Source organism: Miscanthus floridulus, chromosome 5 (genome assembly GCF_019320115.1).
Source record: "Miscanthus floridulus cultivar M001 chromosome 5, ASM1932011v1, whole genome shotgun sequence".
Classification (NCBI taxonomy): domain Eukaryota; kingdom Viridiplantae; phylum Streptophyta; class Magnoliopsida; order Poales; family Poaceae; genus Miscanthus; species Miscanthus floridulus.
The window spans coordinates 115136020-115160368 of NC_089584.1; the positions used below are offsets into that span (position 1 = coordinate 115136020).

A 24349-nucleotide genomic window follows, 5' to 3' on the forward strand; every position below is an offset into this window, starting at 1 on the left:
ACGTCGGTAGGATAGGAGCCCAATGAGTTGTTCTCCTACAAGGAGAGCCCAGTAAAATACTTTCTAGCGATTTTTTTTGTTTTTTTTAATTACACGGTCCTTTTCATTATAGTTCACTTTAGTTCTATATATACTGTAGAGTATATAAGTCAAAATTATCTAACTTCGACCAAATATTTATAAATCTGTATTAATAGCTACAAATTCAAATAAATATGCATGAAGATAGTTTCATAGAGAATGTAATGGAACTAATTTGGTATTGTAATTGTTGCTTGACATTGGACCAAGCTAAAATGAACTATAATTCAGAACCGAGAGAGCATAATGCTAGTTTCACAATATTACCTGTCTGGACAATAGGAATATCAATAATTAGTGCATTCACGGTGAAAAATAGTACGTATTCTGTGAGCAATTGTTAGGGAGGGCTTTTGGGCCAATATTGCAGTGTAGGTATATTTGTTTTCATAAAAGGCTAATGATGCTATGTACTACACTTGATCAATCAAAATAGTTCTTCATAATTTAGTATATCTACTGACAAAGGGATTACAAAATGTTTTATTAGTTTGAGGCGATCCGGCAACCTAAGTGATTCGTGGTTGACCTACACAAACTAAACAAATGGTAACCAGATCTGATCCATAATCTTTTCAGCATTTGCACGAGCATTGAGTGATGGCATGCATGCAGCCGCGCGACATTGTGCTAACTGGGAACTAAATCAAATTGCACGCTACCCATACCTATTTGTTCTTCATAATCTTTGAGGATCTGCCATACATGCACACACGACACACGTACCGAGGCGAGTGAGGCAAACAATCGAGTGTATTAGCACACTCACTATCACTTTCTCTGTCGCGTGCAGAGGGAATGCATGCGTTCTGGCTATTCTTTTCGTCTCCTTTCCTTCGAAAACTATGTGCTTCAAGTTCTTCGGACACTCCAACTTCCTCATCATTTCATGGAAAACTCGTCAATAGGCCCCCATGGCACGTTCGTACGATGCACGTACATAACTGTACCACTCGCTTTATTACGAGCAACGCTACGTCGCTAGCTCCGTACCGGCATTACATAGCACAGTACTCCATCCGTCTTTGATCGTTCATCTTATGCTAATAATGCTAGTGACGTCTTTGACTTCGAGACTTTTTGTTTGTTTGTTCATCTTATTCAAACAAAATTGTATAATTATTATTTATTCTGTTATGACTTATTCTATCATTAGAGATACTTTAATACTGATTTATTTATTTTATTATTTACACACAAAATTTTTATAAAACGAACAGTCAAACAAGAAGCGTAAAGTAAAAAACGTTACTTATTTTGGAACGTAGGGAGGACCGTACTATACACTTACGAGCAGGTTAACTGGTCAGTGGACAGTGTTAATAATCCATGCAAAATGAAATTATGCCGGTGGAGTTGGGTGATCATGCACAAGGTTTGACTGAGACCATGCCGTTCTAGCCTGTTACTCCTGTGTGTGCATGCAGCACTGCAGCTGCTGGTACGACAGAAATGCGGGTGCAGAACGGAGCCTGGCCTGGGCAATAAGTGGGCGACAGTGTTGTGACCAAGATAGCTTTTGGCGCGAAAAGCCCATATTATTGGGTGTTGCATATCATTGTACCTCGCCATCATGGCGGTTGCACCATAGAATTGCATTGCCAGCCATCATGGAAGCAGACTCATGCCCTTCTTGCATGCATGCATGTATCCATCAAGTTTTTTGTTTTTTTGCATTACGATCCAGCGCGCTGCTACAACTACTAGAAGAGGAAATTAAAAAACACGATGAAAAGAAAGATAACAAATCTAATTAAACATATTATGCGATTAAAACTCCAAACCTGAAACAAAGCTTGGGAGATGGGAAACAAAAGCGTACGCTTCTCGTGGTGACATCGAACAGGTCGATCATGCATGCTACGTACGGATCTAGCTAGCTAGCTACTCCAAGAACGTCTCCATGAGGTCCGAGTAGACGCCGCCCTCGTGCGGCCCTCGGTACTCCATCCCTTGCTGCTGCTGCGGCGGCGGCGGCGCCGTGGATGCCGACACGAACGGGGACGTGGACACGGACGAGCTCATCCGCGCGGGCAACGTGAAGCTCCTCTTGAACTTGGTGCTCTGGGCGGCGCTCTCCACCTTCCTCGCTTTGTTCGAGTGGCTCTCCAGGCTCAGGTACTCCTCCACGTTCTCGGCCCCGCCGTGCCCGGTCTGCGCGTTGTCCGGCGCCGCCTTCTCGTCGTCCGCGGCGCCTCCGCCGCCGGGGCCACCGAACAGCAGCTTCGAGTCGTCCGCTCGCCCGGTGAGCGCGGTGAAGAAGGACAGCCCGTTGGGCCACCGGAGCTCGCCGTCGGGCGCCTCGCCACCGGCCCCCATCGACTGCTGGTGCTCGTCCATGTGCGGTGGCTTGTTGCTGCCATGGTGCGCCGGTGGGAGGTGGAACATGTGGCCCTCGTCCTTGCCGCCGCCTGGGAACGGCGGCATTGGCCGCGCGGACGACGGGTGAAACGGCGCGCCCGGGCCGGGCGGGAAGAGCGGCGACGCCGCTCCCGCGGCGGGCGACGGGAGCTGCGGCTGGTGATGGCCCGGCCAGTTGAAGAGCTGCGGCGGGGGGCGCGCGGCGGCCGGAGCCAGCGGCGTCGGCGAGGCGCCCCGCGAGGACGAGAAGAGCTGGGAGAGGAAGAAGCCCGACTGGTAGCCCAGTGACTCGAACATGTGTCGCATCCGGAGCACGAAGTGCAGGTCCTCGGGTATCTGCGCGCGCACAGTAGTGTCACGTCGCTGTTAGCTTCGTCTGCCTACGCTTCCGTGAGACGCTGAGACGTCCACGTCCACGTCCTCGACGACCGAACGAAACGACAAACGAAAGGTCAAAGCATAGAAACAGGTGGTAGCAGAGAGAGGGCCTTCAATTGGCACTCACAATCTTGCAAGAGCCCAGCTGCAGGAGGCCATGCCCGGCTTGGATCACAGCTATCGTCTGCAGCAGAACAGGAAAAATATACATCACCGAGAGATTATATAAATATTGATTAGAAAGACAAATGAAAATGAAAATTCGTCAGATAAATCATCAAACAGCTAGCTCTTGCCTGGATGCCTGATGCGAACTGATCGGTCCATTCCGGGGGAAGCTGCAAAAGCAAAAGCCGATAGAATTGGGTAAGAGCAGCGCAGGAATAAAGGTTACTGCGATCGTGGCGTTAATTCTTGGTGACAGGCCGGCGATTGCTACTCAGATGCATGGAGCATCCAATTCTTCTCTTCTTTTCGCGGAGCAGATCTGATGCAAAGCCTGAGAGCTCAGCTCCCCGGCCGGGGATGTGCAAGTGCAAGCAGCATGCGTGGTGTCTCTATCCTTTTGCTGTTTTCATTTGGGTTCGGCTGTATCGCCGCGTGCAAGGATGGATGCATTGCAAGTAAAAACTCCAAAACCACCACGCTGCGGTCCTGTAAACCAGCAGGCCCATGCCAACACGTACACGCCATGGCATGGCAGCACTATGCCACTAGGGCCATGTTTAGTTCACCAGAATACAAACTTTGGCACTATGCAAAAAGAAGATTTCTCGTCACATTAAACTTGCGGTACATGCATGGAATACTAAATGTTGACGAAATCAAAAACTAATTACATAGTTTAGTTGTACTTTACGAGACGAACGTTTTGAGCCTAATTAGTCAACGATTGGACAATTATTACCAAATACAAACGAAATGCTACATTGCGCTACAGTCCCTACATAATTCAGACGGCGCGGCGGAACTAAACGCGGCCTAGCTAGCAGCAAGTACATTTGATGAGCAGGGATGGAGCTGCTCGTTGGTTCCAAGTTAGGAGTACTAGTGTCTAATGTGGCGTGCATGGAAGCTCCGCTTCCTCTACTAGCTGGCTACCCCCAAAGCAGCAGGGGGGCAGCGACTGCAGAAAGAGAAAGGAAGAGGGTGCAGAAGCACAGCTGACGATGGTACGTACTGCGTCGAAAGAGCTCTGCCAGTAGTTGGAGGTGTTGGGCTCGCATTCAGAAGGTTCCTTGAAGACCCATTTGTGACATTTATCAGAGGCCACCTTTCCCATCAGCCTGCATGCAGGAGAGCCAGGAGGGCCCAAATAAACCAAATCAAACCCATCGTCTTAACTTAGCACATCATTCATGATTCATGCATGCATGCCCCAAAAGCTCGGTACAAACAGCAAAGCGAGATCAAATCAAAAGACACCAGACACACACAAAACAAACAGAGCGACTGACTGACTGACAGACAGACAGCTAATGTGTGACACGCAACTCTGACGATGATGTTTTCAAATCGTCCTCGACTTGCTTGCTATTACACTGCCCCCGATGGAGATGATGCCGTGTAGCATCTGCCTGTGAACGTAGCGTAATCGATCGTGAATATGTTAATCACAAGTTGATCCAGCAGTTTAACCCACTGACTGACGCGCGGGGATTGTTTAAGCCTCACGAGGCACCGCCCCACTCCAACCAACGTGTCCCTCACGTGACACCGCTCAGCGCGCCCGTCCTCCAGTCCTCGCAAAAAGCAGCAGCCGCGACTTGAAAATTGGCCTGCCCGCCGTGTTAAGCTCACCTACACCACACCATAATTACCGCCTACTCCACGCGCGCTAGCCCTCGCTAATTACCACGCAGGCGGGTCAGTACTAATTACTATTAGTACTTGCTAAAAAACCTGGAGTAGTATATCAAAAGCTCTCTGTGCGGTAAGAATGGGACAGAACAAAGTGAAAAGATGAAAGCGCACGCAGCCATCCCATCCCACCATCCCGTCCCGGCGGCATCCTCCTTTCCTCTCTCTCTCTCTCTCTCTCTCTCCTCCGTCCCCTAAGCTGCTGCTACCACGGCACTAGTGAAGGAGCTCGACTATTAGCGTCCGTCAATCACACTCGGCGCACAGGGGTTCTTAGTCCTAATCGGAGAACAGGGAACAGCAGCGACACGGTCTCGCGCGAAGCTGCCGGGCTAATTAGAGGAGGCCGGCCGGCTAGTCGGTCCACTGTCTGTCACCCACCAGCCACCAGCTTACTAGTATGCTTCTACCTTAACCTTCCTACGGTCGTCGTCGTCGTGGAGCCTAGCTAGGTACTAGCTGCAGCAGCTAAGCTAAGCTAATAAGCAAAGCCGGGGTGGGGTGGAAACAAATTGCAGACGACGAGACGACTCGATGGAACTCGACTGCGGCGTGCACCTGCATCACCTACCCAGTACCCACCCTTCTCCGTAGTTGTAGAGCTGGATGGACATCTTGATGAAGGCCTTGCGCACCGGGTCCTCGCCGTCGATGTCCTCCAGGCACTCCGCCACCCGCGGCCGGCAGAAGCCGTCCTCCCACATCAGCATCCTATGGTATAGTACATGTACATGGTCAAAGCATATAGCAGAGTGATGGATTACTGATTGGTTGGTGATGAGCACCGGCAGCGGCACAGGAAATAAGAGCAATTAATGCAAGGGAAAACGAGCACTCACAGGCTGCCGTTGTCGTCGCCGACCTTGCACCCGTTGCCGCCGCGGCAGCGCCTGCATGCAGAACTAACTGAGCTCACGAAATATATACAGACACATGGTAGCAAGAGCGAATGAAGCAACGAAAGACAATAGCTAGGACGAGTTGGTTGGTGTCCGGACCGGACGGAACTGATGAAGCAAGAGAGGTACTTGTAGCTACTAGACGGAAGGACAGGGAGAAAGAAACATCAGGGACATACGGGCGAGGACGAATGGTCCAGAAGACGGAGTAGGTCCAGTCCGAGTTGAGGCAGACGTTGCGGAGGGCCTCGTGGAGCGCCATCATCCCCGCGGCCTCTTTGCTCCGCGCGTGATCCCCTCCTCCGCCCCCAGCCGCGCCGGAGCCCACCATTACCTTCCCCTCCCTCGCTTCCGCCTGCTCGCGCCCGCGCCCGCGCCCTTGTTATTTCCACCCCGCTCTCCCCCTCGGACGCTAGTCGGAGGATCGAGCTCCGCGGCTATAGCAGCTAGCTAGCTGCTACCCGGCCGGCCGGTTACCTTTTTGATCGCCCCCTCCCATGGTCTTTCTCCCCACCCCAGTTGAGCTGAGCCGAGCCGAGCTGAGAGACTAGCTACTAGCTAGAGAGCGAGGCCGCCCGAGGACCGCTTCTATAGCTTATTGCTAGCCCTCCCTCTCTCTTCCCCCTCTCCTCTCCTCTCTCTCTCTCCCCGTTTGCGGCCTGTCTCTCTCTGGTCGCTGTTTTTAACTTGGGCAGGCGTAGGGTAAAGGCGAATTTCAAAGATCGTAATGGCTTAGAAAAGTTCAGTGGTCTTTAGTATAATTGATCTAACTTTTTTGTGCCATTTATGGTACTGCCGTCAGTTTATATTTTAAAGTCGTCAAACTGCATGTGTGAAAAGATAAAAGTACCCTTACGTCTAAATATTTTATTATTTTTTTATCATATTAACGACTTCAAATGAAAAAACTCAAAACTAGAAAGTTGTAGATCTCGTTGAGATCTATAATTTTTATATAAAAATTATCTTCATTTAATTTCATAAAAAATTATATGATTTTTCTAAGATATATTAATAATATCAAATCATATTTTTTTGCGGAATTAAATGAAGATAATTTTTATATGAAAATTATATATCTCGACCAGATCTACAACTTTCTAGTTTTGAGTTTTTTCATTTGAAGTCGTTAAGATGCTCAAAAAAATTAATGACATATTTAAACTTAAAGGTATTTTCGTCTTTTTATACCTGCAGTGGACGACGTTAGAGCCAAACTGATGACGATGATATGGAAGACAAAAAAAAAAAGATCGTTGAATTTTTTCGGAAGCACACGAGACATTACCATTTTTTTGTAATGGGACATGAGGAATTCCCTAGGGTAAACCGAAAGGCGACGGCCCCTGCCGCACTCTCTCGCAGCCGCAGAGGGGAGAGAGGACTCACTGCGGTCCGTCGCTCACGGCACCCCATGCATGTTTTGTGGTTTTTTCTCCTCTCTGAGAATTGGCGGCCCAGCCAGAAGTTGGCAGCGCCAAAAGTAAAAGCGGCCCGGCCGCAGCCGGGTCCCCCATCCCCTTCTATGGCCAGCTTTATTTTCTGGCTGCCGCTCACCCATGCCACGCTGCAGCACCCCCAGCAGCCTCGGTATTGCGGTGCGACCATGCCACGACGAACACGAACGCGAGCAAAACCTCTCTCCCCCTCGGCCTCAGGCCCGGTTGAGTGAGGCCGAGCAGGGCTAGACCGCTAGAGGCAGCCCAGCGCGGGAATTTCCAGACAGCAGTTCTCCACTTTCAAAACAAAAATGTTGTGGGAACGAGCCGTAGCTCGGTCGGTCGGTTCTCCGGTCGCGGAAGCCGTCGGTCTGTGTGTTCGAGCAGCCGCATGATTCTCACCGGGGGGTTTCCTAAATTTCAGCGTTCGACGCATGATTCTCACCGGGGGTATAATGGTCAGGCTGACGTCACGTGCGAAACCTTTGATGACTTTGAATATCTCTCAGCCACGTATAGTCTCTATAGATCTAGCTTAAGCACTAGGGTGAGTCTATGTGCGTATGGTGGTATGAGTTGGTGCATGAATTCATATGCTAGAGCCTGTACTTGAAAAGTTGACGCGTAAAAAAAATGTTGTACTAGCATGGGCGGATATAGAGGGTATTCCCCGTATTCATAGGAATACCCAACTATTTTAGCACATTTCTATGTATATATGTGTATATACTTGTATATGTATATGTATAATGCCATATTTTGTAGTATTTTCACTCATTGAAGCTCAAAACAGTAAAAAAACAGCCTCTCAAATTGGCTCATATTTTGTAGTATTTTCACTCAGTGCAGTTAAAAACAACTGATTTTTTTATTGATGTGGAAGTAGGAATACCCAAGTTTGGAATCCTGGCTCCGCCACTATGTACTAGCACTTTGTTTTGTTGTTAACCAAAGTTTTAATTCCTTACGGAAAAAACGGAAATTTAAAATTAGAGCGGGGTGTGCGGCCGTCAGTTCCGTGGTCCTCTCGTGTAGAAAAGTCCACCAAGCAGTGCGTATTTACTTCAAAGCTACTATTGCTACAACTTGGGAACTTTGTGTGTGCTTTCGGGGATTTTTTTTATTTTTAACACTTTTTATAAACTAATTTTAAATCTAATACTATTTTATTTTTTTTAAACTAATACTTTTGGCCACGTCAATTTTCCTGACGCGGCGAAACGCCTGAGCCGCGTCAACGACGAGGGGATGACGTGGCGACGATCGACACGCTGATCGGTGGCGTGGCAGGTTCTAACGCGCCAAAGCCCATGGCGCGGCACTGACGCGTCAAGACCCACGGCGCGGCAGAACCTAGACGCAGATAGAGGCCGACCAACCTCAATTGCAATTAAACGAGAGCTGCTGTCGGTGCTGTAAACAACTACAAGTGATGTCGCGACGCATTGAAACGAATATGAAGCAAATAAATGGAGTCCGTGCGCAAGTTGACAAGTTGTCACATAACATTTTCATTGGTTCGACATAAGTTCGACACAAGTTTGACATAACCAACTAAGTCTGCAAGTTTCGGACGACAATATTCATTCGACATAAGTTCGACATAACTGTAACACTCTGGGTGTTACATTGTACCGTTTTGCTAAAACATTGCATGAGCATCTTACTTATGTGCAAATGTGTATGACATGAATTACAAATCAATGTTCGGCACTAGAAACATTTATATGAAACAAGAAACGAATGTTACGTTTCGTGTCGCATAATATTGTTTAGAATTCTAATCGAATTTTTGTCGAAACAAAAATGCTATAGAACGTTTTGCGAACAGCGATAAAACATGTGCGGTCGAGGACAAGGATAGCTAGCTAGTACATCCAGTAGGTCGGATTTGGGATTTGACGCGAAATCGTTTGAATCGACGTCATTCCGAGTAAGTTTTAAAAGCGGTCGACGAAGCCGCTTTTGGCAAGTTTTGTAGGGCGATCGGCTTAGGAGGTTGCGCGATGTCATGACTTCGGTAGATAGCTTGATGTACCCTCTTGCGCATCGAACAATTAGTCTAGCTTTTGGAGCATTGTGTACAAGTTTTCTAACTGTTTTAAAAAGCGTGCACGGCACATGGGTTAGCTCTAGGCGTGGTCACCACTTGGCCTGGCACAGCTGCTGGCCTGCCAACGCGCACTGCCGCGTCGGTCGCGTCCCACTGTCGCGCCTGTGCACGCGCACGGCCCTTGCGCCGCGTGCCAAGGCCGCCTGCCACCGCGCGCTGACCACGGCCACCGCCGCTGCTCAGCAGGGCGCTGCTGGTGGTTCCCCCAGCGCGCGCGCGCCGAAGCGCCGGCCGCATCCTCACTGCCGCCGAGTTGCACCGCACGCACGGAGTCCTGGCGCTGCTGCCTTGGCTGCCGGCTGCCACTCGCTGACGCGCGGGTCACAGCACCGTGGCTGACGCGCTGCGTCTGGGACGCCGACCGAGCTCTGTCGTGCCATGTCCTGCCCTACTTTGGCCGAAGGCACACTGGGTCCTGCGCTACGTGCCGCCAGCGGCCACGCCCGGTGCTGCTCCATTGACTCACCTTGGCTGCTCGCGTGAAGGACGACAGCCTGCTCCACCATCACCTCCGTGTCACATTGCACTGTGTTTCCCTTGTCTAGCGCTGCCCGCTGCGACGCCATGCCGAGCCTCATCGGTTTGCAGCCACGGCTGTGCGGACAGCCGCCTGGAACACATCCCGCTATCCCCCATCATTGTGCGTGCTTGTTTGTTGCGTTGACATCCGCAGCCGGGCCGAACCAAGCCATGCCAAAGCTCCCCTGCCTCCGCTGTCGCCATGGCCGCTAGGACTGTTCTTTCAAATTCGCTGTGGTGGTAGTGTCGTGCTCCAAATTGACTACGTCCTTGACTCCGCTAGGTAGCCAGCAGTCCTACCGACCCCACATCGCTGCCTGTAGCTCCGTCCTATGCTTCAATTTTGAATCACCAATCCGCTGGGTCCATAAGACCGGACAAACGCACGCCGTCGACTAACCACGCAACCAAGGCATCTTGTTCCAATTCCTTGCTCTACTAGTCTCCCCTCCAGCTGGTCATCACCATGCTCACCACAGTCTAAGCCCTACAACTGTATAGCAGTCCCTGGCACAACCATGCCATCACCGTGCGGCGTCGCCTCATCGGTGCACACGCGGCCAACTCAGCTCTAGCCTTCTCCGGCCAGACCGTCGCCTCCAGGGTCTCCGTGGGTAGTGCCTCGAGCTCGCTTGTTATTTGGTTTGTTCCATTTTCACTGTGGCTCATGGGAACACACCCGCCATCGTAGGTCAAGGACCACCGCCGGGGAGGGAGCCCGGGACGATGCCCCTCTTCGCCGTATCGCTTCCAGACGCTGCGCGTTGTCGTGGAGGTAATCATCGGCCCCGTAGCTAGGCCTTGGAGGCTCGAGTGACGCCGGCGTGGTCGCCTGGTGCCCGCGCCGTCGCGCTAGTGCGCCCACGGGTGCCGGGGGACGTCGCCGCAGTAGAAAAGGAGAAAGGGGAGGGTGTAGCTGTAAAACCATAGACTGGAGGAATAGTTCTTTAGAGCTCGCAGTAAATACATAGTAGTTTGGGAGTGTTTTTGCATATTTGCATCGCGCGCGGGCCTCTTCCGTCGCGGGCCGTTGGCCGGCTGGGCCGCGCCCCTACGTGGGCCGCGCTTCGCTGGCGCGCGCGCCGCGCCGTGGTGGGCCGAGCCACGCGGGTTGGGCCAAGGTGTAGAATTCGGTTTTTTAATTTCCAGAAGAATAGAAATGCTTATTCAAATTAGTTTTCAAGCTGAACTTTAAGAAATCGTAGTAAAATGCGTAGTTGTCCAAAAATAGTGAGACTAATTTTATTAGGTTCGCAAAAATACCATCTACTTGACAGTATAGTTGGATTGCAGTTAGCTGTGACGAGTATTGGGTCATAAATTCAAAACTAAAGAACTAATATTAGGTAGGTTAATACTTGTAGGAATATTTGTGGATAATTGGTGATAGATATAGCCACAAAAATTTTATAGTAGGTCCACTAGATTGTTATGTACTTGCTATAAATTTTGTAGCCTTAGAATGGGTTGTTAAATAAAATAGCCATTACTCTTGTTTTATCGTATCTAGATTAAATTGGTATTAGGAGTAAGAATAGTTGTAGTTGCTATAAGGATGTATGTCATGTTTCATACTTGTTAATGGTGACGATACGTAGCTTAGCCTTTAGTGGGTAGACCTCACTTAGTCATTTAATAGGTGTACTTTTAGGTTAAGAGTTGTTGTTGTCATATTACTAAACATTGCATCATCATTTCATGTAGATCACGAACTGGTAGACTTCGTGCCTGTCGACAAGCCGGAGTACGACGAGGTGATCGAGGAGTATGAGGAGGAGATCCTCGTGTAGGAGGGAGCCTAGGAGCCTGTTGGTGCTGACCCAGCTGACCTGGTGCCTGCCCATGGCAAGCCCCGGAGCATAACCCATATTTTTATGATCACTTAATATATATATATATATATATATATATATATATATATATATATATATATATATATATATATATGTAATGTGCATTTAAGTTACATGCATTTTATGGAAACTACCTGCATAAACATACCCACCCACGAGTCCTACTAGTACAGGTCGAGTAGCTGCTATGCTCAGGATATTAGTAGCGTGAGTAACCTGCCGTTATTCGTAAATAGGTAATAAAATATGAACACTCATGATAAAATGGAGGAAAGGAAAATGGTGACCGGGCAGGGATATGGATTGGGTACTGGTGGGTGTAAGGGGTCGTGTCCTATAGCCAACAGGGCATGACTTGGTTACACTTTTTCCCTGTTTGTATCGATTAAGGACCGGTCGTTGTATATGGCTTGTCTACGGTTTAGCACCGTAGTAAGAACTAAAAGTTAAAAGGAGAAGAAATGGAACTGATTGCACAACTCTTACTTGAAAGTAGAACAGGTGCTTATATAGATTAGCTAGATGATAACTTAATATGGCTAATAATAAGACATGAGTAAGGACTCACTATTAGTGTTGCTTTCTGCTAAAGAAAACTAGCAAACCATAAAGCCTATCATATTCTTTGGAGTCGGGAAATTATTCCCACTAGTCGGATAAGTCTTACGAGTACATTGTGTACTCAGGGTTTATTTACCCCTGTTGCAGGTGATGCATGAGAAGTACCTTGTGTGGAGGATTCTTCTAGTGGGCTCAGACGGATCCTCGTCCCTATCGCTAGATGTATATTTTTAAATTCTGATGTTTATCATTCCGCACTCTGATATTTAGTATTGTAATAATGTACTTTTTAAGAAACTCTGATGTATGAAATGGACGTATATTGTAACTCGTTCCCATTATTGGATCCTTGGGAAAAATGTGGATCTTTCGGGTTCTCCCTTGGGGTGTGCCCGACGGATACCACCTGATGTAGCTAGCTTTCGGGGTGATTTGTGTCTGGTGGAAGATAAGCGCCCTCGTAAGTGTGCTATTTCGAGCGATTTTGCCAGAGTTGGTACCTGAGCCAATAACGGTTACGAGTTCATCATCTTTTTTAAAAACTTAAAAATTTGTCCAACAAAAGTTTTGCAAAAAGTAGGATGCGATTAAGTTAAGTTACATAAGTATAAGCCCTAGTAATATAGTCTATCTAGGATAGCGGCACTGGTTTTATCTAATCAATTTTCTATAGGTACACTGACTTACGTTGCGTAAGAAATCGCTTGTATACGGAAAGTGAGTGTGCGATGTGCCAAATTTTTTTGCGAATGCCACTATATTCCGGCTTGAGTGAACGTATAGGCCAAAGCATGCATCATGATAATAGCACCTTACTTCAATTGAAATTTCCCTCTTTCACGTATAATGAAATTAGTAAATTGATAGGACTAACTAAATGGATGCTTTAATAAATGTGCTGTCATTTCTCTAATCCCTTGATTCTGATCGGAAGGGTGTTCTAATTGATGGTTCCTATCTCTTACAGATGAATCTAAGGTCTGGACGTGGAAGCACCAGTGCTGGAGCAGCTCACGGGCTTGGCGAGGGCCACGGCGATAGTGGCCAGGCCCATGAGCACAACAGGGAGAGCCATAGGGCTCCGCTTTTGGCTCCTCCTCCTCCACCGCCACCGCTGCCTCCAATGACCCACGCTGAGATGATGGTGGAGCTATTGGCTGCTCGCTGGGAGTCAGCTCGTGCCATGGACATTATGGCATAGGCTATCGCGGGCCTCGCCCGTAGAGGCCATGGGGGCAACGGTGGGAACGGGGGCGGTGCCCATCGTCCTGAGGGACTGTCCTCTTACCAGGACTTCCTCAAGACTCACCTACCCATCTTCATCCCATCTGATGAGCCTCTAGAGGTGGAGCACTAGCTTCGCACTCTGGAGCAGAAGTTTCTACTGCTCGGCGTGGCCGACGAGCAGAAAGTGCGCTTTGCAGCGCAACAGCTTTTGGGGTCTGTAGGTGCATGGTGGGAAACCTTCCGTGCCATGGAGCAGCCTGATCATCTGGCAACATGGCAGGAGTTTACCACCGCATTCCGAGAGTTTTTTATCCCTATCGGTGTCATCAATCAGAAGGTGACTGAGTTCCTAGAGCTGCGCTAGGGGAATAGGATAGTGATGGAATATGTGAACAAGTTCAATCACTTGGCTCAGTATGCTAGCAGTCAGGTAGATACTGATGATAAGAAGAAGGACCGCTTCATTCATGGTCTAGCTCCCCTCCTTCAGGAAAAGCTATACACGGCGAACTATCAGACCTTTAGGGCTCTAATGAACGCCGCCATTGCCATGGAGGGTTTTTAGCGGGAATCCTAGGCTGAGTGGAAGAGGAAGTGGGTGGCAGCTGGATCCTCTAGCCACCCTCACACACAGAAGATACAGGTTGTCCGGCGAAGGCCCTATCAACCATCTGGTGGGCCTTTGTTCCGGCAACCCCAGCAGACTTTGCAAGCTTCCTCTACACAGTACCGTGCACCTCCACAGTAGGTGCAGCCTCAGCAGTCTCAGGGACAGCAGGTCCCACCTTGTTGGGGGTTCAGGAATAAGCCAGGTGCTTGCTTCAAGTGTGGCAAAGATGGCCACTATGCCCCCGAGCTTGCCCCTAGAACCAGCCAGCCCAGTCCGCTCAACCATCCGCAAATTCTAGGCTTGTCAAGAGGACCATCATCAAGAAGAAAGTGCCCAGCAGGTCTAGCTAGGTGCACTTCATAGATGCTAAGCAGGTTTTGCAGCAGGAGCCAGTGATGGCTAGTATGTTTACCATCGACTCTTATCCAGCTTTGGTGTTGTTCGATTCTGGTGCATCGCATTCCTTTATGAGCATGGGATTTGTAGAGCGGCACAACTTACCACTTATGGCTATACCGTATGCCTATAAGATCTGCACCATGGGTTCACAATTGTTCATCAATACCCGCACAGATACAGTAAGTTTGGTATTAGCCATCCACGCTTACCGCCTACAGTTCATGGTTATACCTGGGCAAGGCATTGATGCTATTCTTGGAATGAACTGGTTGCTGGTGTATGGGGTAGTATTGGATATGAAGAGGAGAAGTGTGGAGTTACGGCTTCCTTCTTCTAAGGATAGGATGTCTCTTATTGTACCCTCAGATCTAGTCTTACCTATTGCTGCCCATGCTAAAGCCTCTTCTGATCTTACCTTCATTCCGGTAGTATGTGAGTTCTCGGATGTTTTCCCTAAAGATCTTCCTGGGTTGCCACCAGACCGAGAGGTAGAATTCTCCATTGAGCTTAAGCCTGGTACTGCCCCTATCTCTAGACGCTCGTACCGCATGACTCCAAGGGAACTAGCAGAAATAAAGAAGCAACTGAAAGAGTTGATGGACAAAGGTTTCATCCATCCTAGTTCATCACCATGGGGTTGCTCGGCTATTTTTGTGAAGAACAAGGATTGTACTTTGCAGATGTGTGTGGATTACTGCCCCCTTAATGCGGTAATAGTTAAGAATAAGTATTCCTTGCCCCGCATAGATACTTTGTTTGACCAATTAGCTGGTGCTAAAGTGTTCTCGAAGATAGATCTCCGATCAGGCTATCATCAGATCAAGATTAGGCCACATGATATACCGAAGACAGCTTTCTCTATTAGGTATGGGTTGTATGAGTACCTAGTGATGTCTTTTGGTCTTACCAATGTTCCTGCCTTCTTCATGTACCTGATGAATTCATTTTTCATGTCAGAGCTAGATAAGTTTGTGGTAGTTTTCATTGATGACATCCTAATCTATTCCAAGAATGATGAAGAGCATGCACAACACCTTCGAATAGTACTGACTCAACTAAGAGAGCACAAGCTGTATGCTAAATTCAGCAAGTGCGAATTTTGGTTAGATCGAGTGTAGTTTTTGGGGCATGTGTTGACACCTGAAGGCGTTTCTGTAGATCCCAGCAAGGTGCAAGATGTATTGGATTGGAAGTCTCCCAAGTCTATGCATTAGATTCGTTAGTTCCTTGGTCTGGCAGGATACTATCGGCGTTTCATTCCTGATTTCTCCAAGATGGCCCAGCCAATGACCAAGCTACTCCAAAAAGAAGCTAAGTTTGACTGGAGCCCAGCCTGTGAAGAAGCTTTTCAACCTCTGAAGACTTTTCTAACCATTGCTCCTGTGTTGGCCCAACTTGATATTGATAGGCCCTTTGATGTATACTGTGATGCTTCGAAGACGAGGTTGGGGTGTGTGCTTATGCAAGCTAGGTGTGTGATAGCTTATGTTTCGCGCCAACTGAAGAAGCACGAGGTGAATTACCCCACTCATGACTTAGAGATGACTTCTGTTGTCCACGCTCTAAAGATTTGGAGGCACTATCTATTGGGCAACAAAGTGCACATCTTCACAGACCACAAGAGCCTCAAGTATATTTTTACTCAGTCTGAGCTACACATGAGGCAAAAGAGATGGTTAGAATTGATAAAGGATTACAATTTGGAAGTCCATTATCACCAAGGAAAGGCCAATGTTGTAGATGATGCTTTGAGCTAAAAGTCACACTAGGTTGAGGAACCACCTTTATCTCTCAACCATGCAAAGATATTGGCTCATATTGCACTGACCTCAAAATTGCTGGAACAGATTATTCTTGAGCAGAAGCGAGACCCCGAAGAGATTCCTCACATCAGAAATTGATGGCCGAAGGGCGTGGCCCCCATTTTAGTGTTGATGAACATGGAGTGGTGAGATATAAGGATAGACTGGTGGTTCCATCCAATGAAGAGCTAAAAAGAAAAATTTTGAATGAAGCTCACCATTCAAAGTTGTCTATTCATCCTGGCAGTAACAAGATGTACCATGATCTGCGCCACTTGTACTAGTGGTCTAACATGAAGCAGGACATCACCCGGCATGTCACGGAGTGCGACACTTGTGGTAGAGTTAAAGCAGATCATATGTGTACCCCAGGATATTTGCAGCCCTTGCCTATTCCTGTTTGGAAATGGGAGGATATTTCCATGGATTTCATTATGGGTTTACCCTGCACCTCCATGGGTTTTGATTCTATTTGGGTCATTGTGGACCGCCTCACCAAGTCTACTCACTTTATCCCGGTGGACACAAGATATACAGCCAAGAAGTATGCTGAGATATATTTTGATCAGATTGTGACCCTTCATGGAGTTCCCCTTACTATCATCTCTGATAGAGGGTCGATCTTTGTCTCTTGTTTCTGGGAGCAACTGCAGCACTGTCTGGGAACTCATCTTCTTAGAAGCTCAGCATACCACCCACAAACTGATGGTCAAACTAAAAGGGTGAACCAGGTGCTCGAGGATATGTTGAGGGCTTGTGCCATCTCTTTCCCTGAGAAGTGGGATAAGTGCTTGAAGTTAGTAGAATTTTCTCACAACAACAGCTACCAAGAGAGTATCCGTATGGCACCATTTGAGGCTCTATACGGGCAAAAGTGTAGAACGCCACTGAACTGGGTTGAAGTGGGAGACCATGGGTACTTTGGGCCTGATTTCATAAAAGAGGCTCGAGAGAAAGTGAGCATTATTCGGAGTCACTTGAAGACAGCTCAAAGTCGACAGAAAGCTTATGCTGATAAGCGGAGAAGGCCCTTGGAGTTTGCAGCTGGAGATTATGTATACCTCAAGGTGTCTTCTATGAGAGGGGTGCATCGGTTTGGCATTCATGGCAAGCTAGCCCCTCAATATGTGGGTCCATATCAGGTGTTGGAGCAATGTGGTCCAGTTGCTTACCGTCTACAACTTCTAGATATTCTATTTGCAGTACACAATGTGTTCCATGTATCACAACTGAAGAAGTGTTTGTGGGTTCCTGATGAAGCAGTGGAAATGGAAGGACTTCCTCTCCAGCCAGATTTAACGTATGTGGAGCAACCTATCAAAATCTTGGATGAGATGGAGAGAGTGACCAGGAACAGAGTGGTAAAATTCTACAAGGTGTAGTGGCAAAATCATTCAGAGGCTGAGGCCACTTGGAAACAAGAGAGTTACCTATTGCAGCATTACCCTCACCTTCTCGCTGGCTCGGATATTTAATTGTTGCGCCAAAAATGTATCCCCTATCTCTTTCTCACACTAGGCACATAAAATCTCAGGTCGAGATTTTGTTTTAGGGGGGTAGATTTGTAACACCCTAGGTGTTACATTGTACCGTTTTGCTAAAACATTGCATGAGCATCTTACTTATGTGCAAATGTGTATGACATGAATTACAAATCAATGTTCGGCACTGGAAACATTTATATGAAACATGAAACGAATGTTAGGTTTCGTGTCGCATAATATTGTTTAGTATTCTAATCGAATTTTTGTCGAAACAAAAATGCTATAGAACGTTTTGCGAACGGCGATAAAACATGTGCGGTCGAGGACAAGGATAGCTAGCTAGTACATCCAATAGGTCGGATTTGGGATTTGACGTGAAATCATTTGAATCGACGTCATTCCGAGTAAGTTTTAAAAGGGGACGACGAAGCCGCTTTTGGCAAGTTTTGTAGGGCGATTGGCTTAGGAGGTTGCGCGATGTCATGACTTCGGTGGATAGCTTGATGTACCCTCTTGCGCATCGAACAATTAGTCTGGCGTTTGGAGCATTGTGTATAATTTTTCTAACTGCTTTAAAAAGCGTGCATGGCACATGGGTTAGCTCTGGGCGTGGTCACCACTTGGCCTGGCACCGCTGCTGGCCAGCCAACGCGCACTGCCGCGCCGGTCGTGTCCTGTTGTCGCGCCGGTCACCTCCCACTACCGCGCCTGTGCACGCGCACGACCCTTGCGCTGCGTGCCAAGGCCGCCTGCCACCGCGCGCTAATCGCGGCCACCACCGCTGCTCAGCTGGGCGCTGCTGTTGGTTCGTCCTGCGTGCGTGCCGAAGCGCCGGCCACATCCTCACGGCCACCATGTTGCACTGCACGCATGGAGTCCTAGCGCTACTGCCTTGGCTGCTGGCTGCCACTCGCTGACGTGCGGGTCACAACACCACGGCTGACGCGCTGCGTCCGGGGCACCGACCGAGCTCTGTCGTGCCATGTCCCACCCTGCTTTGGCCGGAGGCACACCGGGTCCCATGCTACACGCCGCCAGCGGCCACGCCCGGTGCTGCTTTGTTGACTCACCTTGGCTTCTCACGCGAAGGACGATAGCCTGCTCCACCATCACCTCCGCGTCACATTGCACTGTGTTTCCCTTGTCTGGCGCTGCCCGCTGCGACGCCGTGCCGAGCCTCATCGGTTTGCAGCCATGGCCGCGCGGACAGCCACCTAGAGCATGTCCCGATGTCCCCCATCGTTGTGCATGCTTCTTTGTTGCGTTGACATCCGTAGCTAGGCCGAACCAAGCCGTGCCAAAGCTCCCCTGCCTCCGCTGTCGCCATGGCCGCCAGGACTATTGTTTCAAATTCGTCGTGGTGGCAGTGCCGTGCTCCAAATTGACTACGTCCTCGACTCCGTTAGGTAGCCAATAGCCCTACCGACCCCACATCACTGCCTATAGCTCCGTCCTATGCTTCAATTTTGAATCACCGCTTCGCCGGGTCCATAAGACCAGACGGACGCTCGCCGTCGGCTAACCACACAACCAAGGCATCCTGTTCCAATTCCTTGCTCTACTAGTCTCCCCTCCAGCTGGTCATCACCATGCTCACCATAGTCTAAGCCCTACCACTGTATAGCAGTCCATCGCACAGCCGTGCCATCGCCGTGCGCCGTCGCCTCGTCGGTGCGCACGCGGCCAACTCAGCTCTGGCCTTCTCCGGCCAGACCGTCACCTCTAGGGTCTTCGTGGGTAGTGCCTCAAGCTCGCTAGCTATTTGGTTTGTTCCGTTTTCACTGAGGCTCACGGGAACGCACCCGCCATCGTAGGTCAAGGACCACCGTCGGGGAGGGACCCCGGGACGACGCCCCTATTCACCGTATCGCTTCTAGACGCTGCGCGTTGTTGTGGAGGTAATCATCGGCCCCGAAGCTAGGCCTTGGAGACTCGGGTGACGCCGACGTGGCCGCCCGGTGCCTGTGACATCGCGCCAGTGCGCGCACGGGTGTCGGGGGAAGTCGTCGCGGTAAAGAAGGAGAAAGGGGAGGGTGCAGTTATAAAACCATATACTGGAGGAATAGTTCTTTAGAGCTCGTAGTAAATACATAGTAGTTCGGGAGTGTTTTTGCATATTTGCGTCACGCCCGGGCCTCTTTCGTCGTGGGTCGTTGGCCGGCTGGGCCGCACTTCGCTAGCGCGCGCGCCGCGCCGTGGTGGGCCGAGCCGTGGTGATCGAGGAGTACGAGGAGGAGATCCTCGTGCTGGAGGGAGCCCAGGAGCCTGTTGGTGCTGACCCTGCTGACCTGGTGCCTGCCCAAGGCAAGCCCTAGAGCATAACCAATATTTTTATGATCACTTAATATATATATATATATATATATATATATATATATATGTGTGTGTGTGTGTGTGTGTGTGTGTGTGTGTGTGTGATGTGCATTTAAGTTACAGGCATTTTATGGAAACTACCTACATAAACATACCCACTCATGAGTCCTACTAGTACTGGTCGAGTAGCTTATATGCTCAGGATATCGGTAGCGTGAGTAACCTACCGTTACTCGCAAATAGGTAATAAAATATGAACACTCATGATAAAATGGAGGAAAGGAAAATGGTGACCGGGCAGGGATATGGATTGGGTACTGATGGGTGTAAGGGGTCACGTCCTGCGGGCAATAGGGCATGACTTGGTTACACTTTTTCCCTATCCATATTGATTAAGGATCGGTCGTTGCATATGGCTTGTCTGTGGTTTAGCATCGTAGTAAGAACTAAAAGTTAAAAGGAGAAGAAATGGAACTGATTGCACAACTCTTGCTTGAAAGTAGAACAGGTGCTTATATAGACTGGCTAGATGATAACTTAATACGGCTAATAATAAGACATGAGTAAGGACTCACTATTAGTGTTGCTTTCTGCTAAAGAAAACCAGCAAACCATAAAGCCTAGCATATTCCTTGGAGTCGGGAAATTATTTCCACTAGTCGGATAAGTCTTGTGAGTATATTGTGTATTCAGGGTTTATTTACCCCTGTTGTAGGTGATGCATGAGAAGTACCTTGTGTGGAGGATTCTTGGGCTTAGACGGATCCTCGTCCCTATCGCTAGATGTATATTTTTAAATTCCGCTGTTTATCATTCCGCGCTCTGGTATTTGGTATTATAATAATGTACTTTTTAAGAAACTCTGATGTATGAAATGGACTTGTATTGTAACTCGTTCCCATTATTGGATCCTTGGGAAAAATGTAGATCTTTCGGGTTCTCCCTTAGGGTGTGCCCGACAGATACCGCCTGATGTAGCTGGCTTTTAGGGTGCTTAGTGTCTGGTGGAAGACAAGCGCCCCCGTAAGTGTGCTATTTCGGGCGGTTCTGCCACAATAACCAACTAAGTCCCGAGAGTGTAAGAATCCCTCGGACGCCTCTGTCTCTTTGAATTTGTAGGCAACACATTGGAAGTGTAGCCAACATCGGTGTGGTCGCGTTGTCGGTGCGTATGGCTCGTACCCTACAAGTATATGATATGCACGATTACTTATAATCTTTATAATCGTTAATTAATGGAGCCTACGTATTTAAAGAAACAACCTTTGTTACTACAAGTGAGGCTCCTTGGGTACCAAGCGGGGCACCACCTAGCTGACACATGCCGATCTCGTCCTGCTGCCAAGGGTCCCGCTGGTGGTGCTATATGCAAAAGCTCGGGGGTCGTCGTCCTCATTTACAGGGTCCTTCCTAGCGCTATAATGTGGTGGTGTACGCACAACGGAAGCGGCACCTGTCACCTGCTGAGAAGAGCCAGCTGGTGTCCTCAAAGAGCTAGAAGACGTGCCACTCGACTGCGCTGGGTAATCAGGTTCCACCCAAGGAGTGTCCATGCAGCTCAAATTCTGAGCTGGCTTCCTGCAGCTCCGCTTCACTTTTTGCACGAATAGACGTTAAAGTTAGTGCATTTCCCAAACGCATACGCACTAAAGAAATATTTTTGGAACGGACTAGTTTATGTTTACCTCGCAAGGGCTAAACTCCTGGTCGGGTAACTCCATAGATAGCCTCAAGCCTTCTCCACGCGCAAGTGGGTCCCCGACGTGCCTTTCGGCAAGCCTCTCTCGGATGCTCCCCGCCATCTTCACTACCAAGCTTTCGGCCGAAACGCCGCGGGCCTTGTTCCCTCCGGTATACGGTGGCGGCCACACCACAAACGCGGTTGGTGTGATCTCGCAAGACTACAAGCCCCTCCGATGTACAACAATGGTGTGCGCAAGCACCGAGTGGTAAGAGGTTGCAAACCTCACTAAACACTAGGCCTAAATCTAGAGCAAGCGCATAAGCGGTGGTCTAATCAACCTAAGCACTTCGCAAAAAAGCACCTACGCTAATCACCTAATAAAACACTAAGCACTATGTAAGTGAAGATCACTAAAATGGTGTATCAACACCCTTGATATGTTTCCTCAGCTCCACTCCACTCAATTGGCTGGTTTAGGGTTGTATTTTTAAGCCCCACTGAGAAAGTAGTCGTTGGGGATGAAATCCCGCTTTTCTGCTACTGATCGGACGCTGATCACGTCCTGACTAGACGCGTTCGGTCGTTCCGACCGTTAGAGCCGCGATCAACTGATCAGACGCTGCCAGCGTCCGGTCACATGCCACCGGACGCGTCCGGTCGCAAATTCGCCGCTCTGGAACCTCTCTGTACTCGACCGGATGCTGTTGTTCTACGTCCGGTCGATTTACCGCCAGCGTCCGGTCAATGCTGAATGTGTTGCCGGAATGATGAACAGTGCCATCGGTGCGTCCGGTCGATTTTAGTACTCAACGTTCGGTCGCTGCTGCTGGCGCCTGCTGTTGCCGACCCTCTTGATCGGAGCGTTCGGTCACTTTCCTCCAGCGTCCGGTCACCTCTGTGAGCTCGTTTCTTCGCGATGTTGCGTACGGCTTGGTTCCTATCTGCTTGGATTTTGCTTTATATCTTAGGTATTCTCTTGTGCTCCTAGGGTCTTGCTTATGGTGTTGATCATCGGATCATCACGTCGCCTTCGTCCAAGTCACGTCTTACACCCTATTAAACTATAAAACAATCACTTGCAAATTCATTAGTCCAACTTAGTTGTGTTGGTCATCAAACATCTAAATCCAAAGTAAATGGGCCTAGGGTCCATTTTTCTTACACCAGCCTCACCCTTGGATGGCTCCCGTACCCACTGATTAGAGTGTATTGAAACTTACCTTTGATGATGAGTTTAACCTGAAACTCGGTATGAATAAAAGAAAACTCAAAGTTGCTACTTCATCCCTCTCAAAATATATATAGTTCCGAATTTATCATAAGTCAAACCATTCTAGGTTTAACTAAAATTACCGAGAAGAGTATCAACATCTGTCAAAAGAGTAAAATATTAAATACATTTCATTATGAGCTCAATGATGCTACTTGGTCGAAAGCGTAAGTATTATTATTGTTTCTGTAAATTTAATGAAATTAGTGATATTTTGTTTTAGGATAAATTAAAGTCTTTATATTTTTAGCACATATTAAAAGCCGTGGTAATAATAAATAATCGATGTGTGTAACTACAACGTTACTATGGTCTCAGTTTCGAGTGGAGGCTGGTAATTATATATGAATATGTGCATGTAAAAAATCCTGATTAGGATGTTGCAGGGGTGCTACGTGCGCACGTGCGTAGCAGCTGAGAGCAGATGATGCCTCGTCAGTGTTAACCATACACAATTGCTAATCCGTACTAATGGTGGGTTTAATGAAAGTTACTTTGACATGAGATAATTGGAATTTTGCCATTACGAAACTTGGGCTTCGCTCGTTTGCTATCCCGCAAAAGGTATTCGCTCGTTTGTCATTATGAAACAGGGCACACTCGCTGGAATGCCTTTTGAGTATTTTTTTTTTGCCAAATTTAATTTTTTTTCGCGGCCTCTTTTCTTTCATGTTTTGCCCCTGCTCACCGCCCGCTGACGAGTAGGCCCGTCTTGTCATCCCCCTCCTCCGACTCGTCCCCGTCGTCTCCGCCATAGCCGCGCAGGGACCGAGCAAGCCGCACGGACCCCTTCTGACTCCCCGGTCCAACTCCATCACCGAGTCCCCACTCCACCCTCGCCAACCGCAGCCGCTCCCTTCCCCTGGTCTCGCGTGTGCCGGGTCAAGGCCGCCATGGACGGCATGCCCCGAGCTCGGTCCTTGCCCCTTCCCTCCCCTCCTCGGCCTATAAAAGCCACCCTCGACACCGCAGAGACACGCCGCCGACACTCCGCCCCTCCCCAAGCTCTCTCGCCTGCTCCAGCGCCCACATCCGCCGCCGCCGCCATAGCCGAGCCAGCTCGAGCTCGCCCAATCTACCCGCACAGGCCACCATTCGCCTCTCCTCTTCCTCCGTTGGCCTCGCAAGGATACATCGCACCCGATGCATCACTTCACGTCGTCGATCCGTGCCGTGGCGATGTCGGCGGGGTGCTGGCGAGTGTCTATCCCATGAGAACAAATGGGATCGAATGGATTGGATAAGGATGCTAGTGAACAGGGGCAAAACAGGAAAGAAAAGAGGCCGCGAAAAAAATGATTAAATTTGGCAAAAAAAAATTGAAAGAGCATTCTAGCGTATGTGTCCAGTTTTATAATGGCAAACGAACGAATCTCTTTTGCGGGATGGCAAACAAGCGAAGCCCACATTTCATAATAGCAAAATTCCAATTATCTCCTTTGACATTAGCAGTATACTACGGGATGCTATTGTAGAACTGGAACGAAAAGATGTAT

General features: G+C 48.7%; 1 protein-coding gene across 1 annotated transcript; it reads right to left on the bottom strand.

The window, feature by feature from the left end:
* Nucleotides 1-1764: 1764 nt before the first annotated feature.
* Nucleotides 1765-6208, bottom strand: LOC136453171 (protein RICE SALT SENSITIVE 3-like). The gene is made up of 7 exons (XM_066453748.1): nucleotides 5759-6208; nucleotides 5520-5570; nucleotides 5263-5391; nucleotides 4001-4106; nucleotides 3117-3158; nucleotides 2948-3004; nucleotides 1765-2778 (listed from the first exon to the last, which is right to left on the bottom strand). Exons 1-7 carry the CDS (start codon nucleotides 5908-5910, stop codon nucleotides 1966-1968), a joined length of 1350 nt encoding a protein of 449 aa, XP_066309845.1. The 5' UTR covers nucleotides 5911-6208; the 3' UTR covers nucleotides 1765-1965.
* Between the last annotated feature and the right edge of the window lie 18141 nt (nucleotides 6209-24349).

Coding starts and splice junctions, on each gene's coding strand:
- LOC136453171 (XM_066453748.1), bottom strand. CDS start 5,910: ATGGTGGGCTCCGGCGCGGCTGGGGGCGGAGGAGGGGATCACGCGCGG. Junction 5,571..5,758: donor TGGACCATTCGTCCTCGCCC/GTATGTCCCTGA, acceptor TTCTGCATGCAG/GCGCTGCCGCGGCGGCAACG. Junction 4,107..5,262: donor CTCTACAACTACGGAGAAGG/GTGGGTACTGGG, acceptor TCCTGCATGCAG/GCTGATGGGAAAGGTGGCCT.